At 40.0% G+C, this 8129-nt stretch overlaps 3 protein-coding genes across 3 annotated transcripts in view; 1 reads left to right on the forward strand and 2 right to left on the reverse strand.

Annotated features, from left to right (window-relative positions):
* The window catches only part of plbd2 (phospholipase B domain containing 2), a 33939-nt gene extending 30367 nt beyond the window's left edge, over nucleotides 1-3572 (forward strand). Inside the window, exon 14 of the transcript XR_001640987.1 lies at nucleotides 3559-3572. The gene's annotated coding sequence lies outside the window, so the exon portion shown is untranslated. The remainder of the gene's footprint in view (nucleotides 1-3558) is intronic.
* The window catches only part of cldn10l2 (claudin 10-like 2), a 14524-nt gene extending 8607 nt beyond the window's left edge, over nucleotides 1-5917 (reverse strand). Inside the window, exons 1-3 of the mRNA XM_016564097.1 lie at nucleotides 5686-5917; nucleotides 5434-5595; nucleotides 5089-5176 (exon numbers count right to left, since the gene is read on the reverse strand). Of these exons, the coding sequence (XP_016419583.1) occupies nucleotides 5089-5176; nucleotides 5434-5595; nucleotides 5686-5917 (482 nt within the window). The remainder of the gene's footprint in view (nucleotides 1-5088; nucleotides 5177-5433; nucleotides 5596-5685) is intronic.
* A 712-nt stretch (nucleotides 5918-6629) lies between these two features.
* cldn10b (claudin 10b) overlaps nucleotides 6630-8129 on the reverse strand; it is a 5024-nt gene continuing 3524 nt past the window's right edge. The window contains exon 5 of the mRNA XM_016564093.1: nucleotides 6630-6801. Coding sequence (XP_016419579.1) covers nucleotides 6651-6801 — 151 coding nt within the window. The 3' untranslated portion in view covers nucleotides 6630-6650. The remainder of the gene's footprint in view (nucleotides 6802-8129) is intronic.

The following is an 8129-nucleotide window of genomic DNA, read 5'->3' on the forward strand; positions in this document are numbered from 1 at the left end:
ACACACACACACACACACACACCGTGAACACACACCCGGAGCAGTGTGCAGTGCGGCGCCGGGGAACAGTTGGGGGTCCAGTGCCTTGCTCAAGGGTCTCACCTCAGTCATAGTATTGAAGGTGGAAGAGAGCACTGTACATTCACTCCCCCCACCTACAATCCCTGCCGGTACTTAGACTCGAACCCATGACATTTGCAACCCATATTGCAAGTCCGACAATATGAATATGGGCTGGTCAACTCACCTTCTGTGTCTCTTCTCATTTCTATTCTCAGAGGGAAGCCCAAGACCCTGCCATGGACTCTGGCTGCCAACCAGGCTTTCATCAATCTCTAAACAACCTTCACCTCTGCTCCTGTCCTTCACCATCCTGACCCAAACGCTCTTTCATTTTGGAAATGGATGCCTCTTTAGACTCGAACCCATGACCTTTGCAACCCATATTGCAAGTCCGACAATATGAATACAATACAATATGAATACAGGGTTATGATATATGGGCTGGTCAACTCACCTTCTGTGTCTCTTCTCATTTCTATTCTCAGAGGGAAGCCCAAGACCCTGCCATGGACTCTGGCTGCCAACCAGGCTTTCATCAATCTCTAAACAACCTTCACCTCTGCTCCTGTCCTTCACCATCCTGACCCAAACGCTCTTTCATTTTGGAAATGGATGCCTCTACCACGAGAGTGGGAGCAGTACTATCCCAGTGTCATGGCACGCCTCCCAAACTGTTCCCGTGTGCCATCTACTCCCGGAAGCCTGCACACCTGTGGAGGTCAACTATGGTATCGTAACCAGGAGCTGTTATCCATCAAGCTGGCAATGGAGAAGTGGTGCTACTGGCTTGAGGGTTCACGTTTCCTCTTCCAAGTAATCACAGTGACTGAATCCTTGCCAGGCCGGATGGGCCTTTTTTTTTTTCTTTTTTTTTTTACACATTTTCAGTTCACGATCACATACTGTCCAGTTTCCAAAAACACTAAAGCAGATGCTCTGTCTCGTATACATTCCCCTGACACTAGAGCTGCTTCACCAGAGCCAAGTATTCCTCCTACAGTGAACATCAGCCCCATCCAGTGGGACCTGGATGACCAGATCATGCAAACATCTTCAACAGAACCAGCCCCACCTCTGTGCTCTCTAGAAAACATTTATGTCCCTTCCTCCGTTATTAACTAACTTCTGGACTCGCTTCACTCTTCTCTCGGGACTGGTCACCCTGGAATCTCCCAGACCATCTTGCTAACTCAGAACTGCTACTGGTGGCCCCATATGGAATGTGATGTTCGGCGTTTCGTCCAAGGATGCACTGAGTGTGCTATTGCCAAGGTTCCTTTGCGACTTCGAGCAGGAAATCTCCTCCCTCTCCCCATTCCTGAGTGACCATGGTCACACCTGGGAGTACGCTTTATCACAGACCTCCCTCCTTCAGATGGGTCCACTTGCATCCTGGTGGTGGTGGGCCATTTATCCAAGGCCTGCAAACTCATTCCACTCCCTGGTTTACCCACGGCCTTCGAGGCAGCAGAGACCCTATTCCATCCCGTCTTCCAGAAATTTGGCCTCCAGGAAGACATTGTATCTGGTCGTGGTCCACAGTTCATGTCCAGGGTATGAAAAGCCTTCTTTCAACTCCTTGGTGTATTTGTCAGCTTATCATCAGGGTACCATCCAAAATCAAATAGGCAGACAGAGAGAAAGATCCAGGAGGATGGCCACTTCCTACACACCTGCTGCCATCGCCACCAGACCTCCTGGAGTCAGTTCCTTCCTTGGGAAGAGTATGCCCAGAACTCACTATGCCAACCATCCACAAAACTCACTCCATTCCAGTGTATCCTTTGATTCCAACCCCCTCTATTCCCCTGGTCCGTTTGAACTCTGAAATTTCCCAGTAGCCGATCATTGGTTTCGTCAGAGCGAGAGGGTCTGGAACCAAACACACATCCAGCACTCTGAACCACCTACTTACCAAGGACTCTCCACCAAAGACATCCGCCTTCACCTCCCCGGTCACAAGTTAAGTCCTCGTTACATTGGCCCCTTCACAATCCTACAGCAAATAACCCAGTCACCTAGAAGTTAAAACTACCCTCACATTATCGCATAGCTCCTTCGTGCCATGCTCAAACCTGACCACCCTTCTCCTTCCACAGAACCTGTTTTCTCACCTGTATTGTTCTTCTGTCTCAACTCTCATAAAGTACCTGCACTTGAGTTCTGCTGTGCCTGCCTAATTGTGATGTGACACACCCTTGGTAAATATGAGCAGGCAGTCCAGGGAAATTGTGTGTTTGCTGTTTATCTTTCATTCAAAATATTCACAAAAATTAACCTTTACTCAAAGTGAAATAATTGAAAAAAAAAAGTAAATATAAACACAAACCAGATATTTTTCTGAAACAGAAAGTCATGTCTTACCACTTAAATGATTCTCATCACTAAGGTGTACTTAAAAAAAATACAAATGTGAATATACTTCCGTTAGATTTTTATATTTCAGTTTAGTTTTTTTTTAATTAATTTTTTTACATTTCGTAAGAATTTGTAGGGGTATAGACATATTTTGGAGAAAATACATTTAATTTGTTGCACTTTTGTTAATATATATGTATTTGTATACTTTTACTTCAAAAGTATTTTTTTTACTCACTTTTTGTGAGTATCTTGAATAAAATATTAAGTGGACAAAGGACAAAAACAAATTTTCACAATCTGTTTTGCTCAGATTTACCAAGAATTTAAATATTAATGAATTGTGTAACCAATTACACAATTCATAAACCGTATTGTGCAACCTAGAATACTGACTAACACTTGATGGTTGTTCTGCCAAGTCCTCGTCATCAGTTAGGAACCTAGATTTGATAGCTATTTACCTAGCAAGCTATTTGATAGCAATCTTCAGAGAGTGGTGCCTGGTTGAATAACTCGTAATTAGATGACAGGTGCAGGTGATTAGACCTCAGGTGACTGGGATTGGTGAGTGAGCCTGCCGAATTAATGACAGCTGGATCCGACCTATATCCAGACCAGATGGTTGATCTTAACTGAATTAGAAAAACTTAACTGAATTGAGCTGAATAATGACACTTTTGTCTTCTGTACAGCTGCTTTATAACTGAGTGAAATTTGTTTTATAATTTATGAATTTTGAAACATTAACAAAGTTATTGAACTGGACTGAATCAATGTTTTTTAACTGAATTATTCTGAAAAATTACACTATTGTCTTTTGTAGAAATGCTTTGTAGCAAAATTTGGATTGGTCTCATATTTGATGGTTTGAATCATTGATTCTGTTTTTTTTTTGTTTTTTTTTTCATGTTTAATACCATAAAGCTGCTTTAAAACAATCTGTATTGCGTTATAGAAATAAGGGTGACGTTTTTTTTTTGTTTATTGAAAACATTTATATTTGAAAACTTTTTACAGTTTTCACTTTTATATGACCCCCTGTTCTTGATCAATTGTACAATAAACGCAATTAGTTGGGATTGTTGATGTGCATGCCTGTTTTTCAAATTGTCTGTCTTCTCGCTCCATGATTAGTATGTCAAAATGTAAAACCCGGAGTGAAGCTGGAGTATATGATTACAGAGCACTTTTGAGCATGAAAGAGTGGAAATGTCTTGCTCCTCTCTACTTTGAAAGGTTTTTTCCCCGTAATTTTAGCACTCACATACTCTGTTCCAGACTGTCTTTTGGTGTGCTTAATGCTGACAAAAAACTTAATACAAAACTTAAAAGTACACTTTTAAAAAGAGTACCTTTTACAGATATAATATATACTTACATACGAACCGAATAGAATATATGCGTACATAAGAATATATTTACATATGAACTGAATGTAATCTTATTGAACACTTAATTGCACGCTATTTGCAATTAAATCTCATGTTTAATACCGTAAAGCTGCTTTGAAACAATCTGTATTGTGTTATAGAAATAAGGGTGACGTTTTTTTTTGTTTATTGAAAACATTTATATTTGAAAACTTTTTACAGTTTTCACTTTTATATGACCCCCTGTTCTTGATCAATTGTACAATAAACGCAATTAGTTGGGATTGTTGATGTGCATGCCTGTTTTTCAAATTGTCTGTTTTCTCGCTCCATGATTAGTATGTCAAAATGTAAAACCCGGAGTGAAGCTGGAGTATATGATTACAGAGCACTTTTGAGCATGAAAGAGTGGAAATGTCTTGCTCCTCTCTACTTTGAAAGGTTTTTTTTCCCGTAATTTTAGCACTCACATACTCTGTTCCAGACTGTCTTTTGGTGTGCTTAATGCTGACAAAAAACTTAATACAAAACTTAAAAGTACACTTTTAAAAAGAGTACCTTTTACAGATATAATATATACTTACATACGAACCGAATAGAATATATGCGTACATAAGAATATATTTACATATGAACTGAATGTAATCTTATTGAACACTTAATTGCACGCTATTTGCAATTAAATGACAATGAATTATAATTTCAATTTATATTAAATGCAGTTAGCTGTACTTTAGAGTGCTTTTAGACCCACTTAAGACTTAAAGTACATCTTTATATGTAATTTCATAATTACTTCTATTGTACCGTAGAATATACTGACAAACATTTATGATAAAGTAAAATACATTTTAATGTCATTTCCACTGAAACTTGTATGTCATGTATTTAAATATATTTGTAATTACACATTTGTAGTGTGAAGTTGCAGTTTAGCACTTTAAATATATTATTGAATATCACACTACAGTCAAAATAATAATCAAGTATTTTACATGTGCTTTCGCACGTTAGTCAACACATCAACATAAGTGTTTTTTTTAATACATTTAAAATTTTCATTTTAAAAATGTTGTAATAATCTTTTGTTGTACTTCAAAGTAAAACTTTTAATGTTACATTTTTATTAATTTGAAGGTAATCAAATGCACATTCAATGCAATTAAATGCACCTCTTTTTCCACACTGGTTATCTTACTTAATTATCATTATTATCATCACCGCGTGAGTGTGATACTGCTTCATTGGAAATGAATGAATGAATGAATGAATAATGAATGTTCTAGGCATGTACCTTATAATACTTCTGTCAACAGTGGGTGAAAAGGCAGCACTGACGACCCTGTTTGTGTATAAACAATACGCCGCGAGCGCCGACACACCTGTGAGGACAAAAAACAAAAGATTTTAATATATGTGGGGGTGAACACTGGTGAAATGTTCTGATACTTTGTGTTTAAATGAGTAGTCTCATTCCACACTAGCATAGGAGGAACAATGCTGGTTTTTAATCATCCATGTAATGGAAGAATTTAAAGCTTAAGTGCCTACTTTTCTTGTATTCAACCTGTATGTATATATAGGTCAGATGTGTGTGGTTATATGAATGTACAAATATTGGATAAATGGTTTTGCTCACCACCAACACAATGAAAAGCTGCTCCGAAAAATAATATTCTGTCTTTGTTTTTCTCACTTCCACCAATGTAGGTGCAGTCCATCCCGATAAAGCAGAGCACAGCAGCGACAAGCCCCAGACTCATGGCGATCAGAAGCAGGCCTCGGACTCCCTGAACATACGCTATTCAACAGGAACAAGAGCTCAAATCTGTCCCACACTGAACCAACTCTGTGACAATGTGATGAAGGCTGGAGATGCGAGAGCACTTACGCGTGATGGCCCACAGCACATCGTAGTCTCTGCAGTTAGTGACGGACGAGGTGTCCATCACACAGTCCTTCCACAGGTTTGACCAGTACCACGTCGCCTTGATCATCCAGTTGCCGCCTTTGCCGCCTACATAGAAGACTCGCCAGTAGTCCATGGCGAGCGTGCAGCTCACAAACAGCCAGCCAAAAGTAGAAATCAAGAATCCAAACACCTGAATCAGACGTTTCCTCATGTTCCTGTGAGCGGAGCATACGGTCATTCTCACTCAAACATGGTTCATTCTTCAGCAGAGGATGCAGTCTGACAAACACCTGCTGGAGTTTAGGGAGGGCTATGTTGTGTTTGTACACACATCGTGAAACTGGTTCACTATAAATATTATGAAGTGTGCGTCTGGTGGAGAAAATAGATGCAGTGCTTTTAGAATTCAGCAGATATTGTTCACTCTGTTGCATGTACCAAAAATATACTGCAACAATTATAGCAACATTATATGGAATATTTATTAAACATCAACAAAAATATATTTTTCTTAATCACAATAATGACTGAGACTTGGCAATACAGGCTACACAATCTTCAATGTTAGAAATTCAGACAATATTGAAACTCAAATCTGTATCGAAGTGTCATTTCATTTTGACAGCTTCCAGAAACATAATTCAATCTGGCTCAAAATCATGATCAACCACCATGAGTCACCCAAACTGGTCGAGTACAGCACAACTATCAACAGATGACATGATCTCATGCAGCGCTGCGTAAACATACATGTAGTGCTGAAATCACATTACATAGGCCAGAGTCTTCAAAAATGCAAATAATAATCCTGACCAAAACTTCAATTACAGCATCTGTACAAGTCATCTGAGCTGGCCATCCAAAGGCACTTAATAAGCTAACAAAAGATACCAGTGAGATATTAGACATCAGAGGGAGGCGTGGATGGCTGAAGAAACAGTGTGTTATACGTAGGCGTTTTTGTCGAAGTGTTGGGAAGTGCCGCTGTATTCTGGCGGAGGTCTCCTGGTGTGTGACGACTGACTCTGTGGCATCGCACGAGACATTAAAGACGCTCCGCTGTTGACGAAAGCTCTTCTGTCCGATGGTGAACTGCTGAAAGGGGGAGATAATATCATCGTCTGTTAAGGTTTGGTGACCATAAATGACCTATAGTTTGGGTCAAACATTTCAATTGGAGCTTATATCTCAGGGGGCATTGACATGACACTGTTTTCAACTAAAAACAGAAAACTTTTTATGGGTTTTGGCCTTTCGTTTACATGACAATCAGCATGTGAAACAATCTTTTGAAAATGGGTTTCAAAGTGCAAGAAAATTATGCCATCATCATACAAAAATGTGAATTTGTGAAAACGGTGTCATCATGCGCATATGTGTTACGTGTTCAGTCTACAGGTATGTGCACACAGTGGGCCTCATTCGTGAAACTTGCGTAAATATATGAGTAAATTCGAAGTAATTTGCCCATAAAACAGACCTTCCTGAAAACTCTCCTCCGGATTCACAAACGCGTCGTAAACAGCAGATTTGATCATTAAACATGTATGTTAATGAATTCCAATGGTTCTTAAATAGGGCGCTCGTGAACGCTCATTCACAATTAACATAATTCCCACTGTGTAAGTTATGTGTCCAGGAACGCAGTGGAATAATCTGGACTCCCTTCTCAGGTTTGGCTCCAGTATATTTCATAAATGCAAAAATGACTAATAGGCCATATACCTAACAGTAGATATTCAATTAATGTGTGTCGACCAAAGAGTTTTTAGCCAGCTGAAGAATTGTCAGGCGCTCTTCTGAAAACGACCAGCTGGTGGCGCTTGAAAACGCTTTGGTGGCACAGTTTTTGAGACACTGTTGTTGCTATGATTTGGAATATCCTCAGCAGTAACGTATTACTAGTATAGTATCTCATTTGAAAAATATTACTGAATATAAAAATGCAGTAACCAGTAATATCCATTGTTGTTCGGTCATTGTACAAGTAGGATGGTTGCTCTGTGTAGAATTGTCCCGCCCCTCCTCCACTGATTGGACGGCTGGGTAAAAAGTGACAGTGACGAGTGCTGCGTTTTACCCATAGACTGTATAAAAACATGGACGTAGTGTCTGTGACGTCACCCGTAGGTTTCTGAAGAGCGGTTTTGAAGCTCAAAAGTGGGCGGAGCCGGCCGTCGCCATCTTGGCAGCGCGTCACCGCGCATCACTCCCAGATAATCGAAAATGGGCAAAGAGGCGAGACCTGGTTGCTGAAGCCACGCTCACCTAGCTCGACGGTGGTGACAGCAGCGGCAATCCACCTGTCACTCAAGTGGCCACGCCCTTAATTATGCAGAACTTCAAGGCTTAATATAATTTAAACGGATGAGTTATAAAAAAAATCACCCCCCTCACAGTTGTCATGAAGGGCAAAATTAGCT

Source organism: Sinocyclocheilus rhinocerous, unplaced genomic scaffold (assembly GCF_001515625.1).
Source record: "Sinocyclocheilus rhinocerous isolate Xijiao unplaced genomic scaffold, SAMN03320098_v1.1 scaffold1883, whole genome shotgun sequence".
NCBI classification, from domain to species: Eukaryota; Metazoa; Chordata; class Actinopteri; order Cypriniformes; family Cyprinidae; genus Sinocyclocheilus; species Sinocyclocheilus rhinocerous.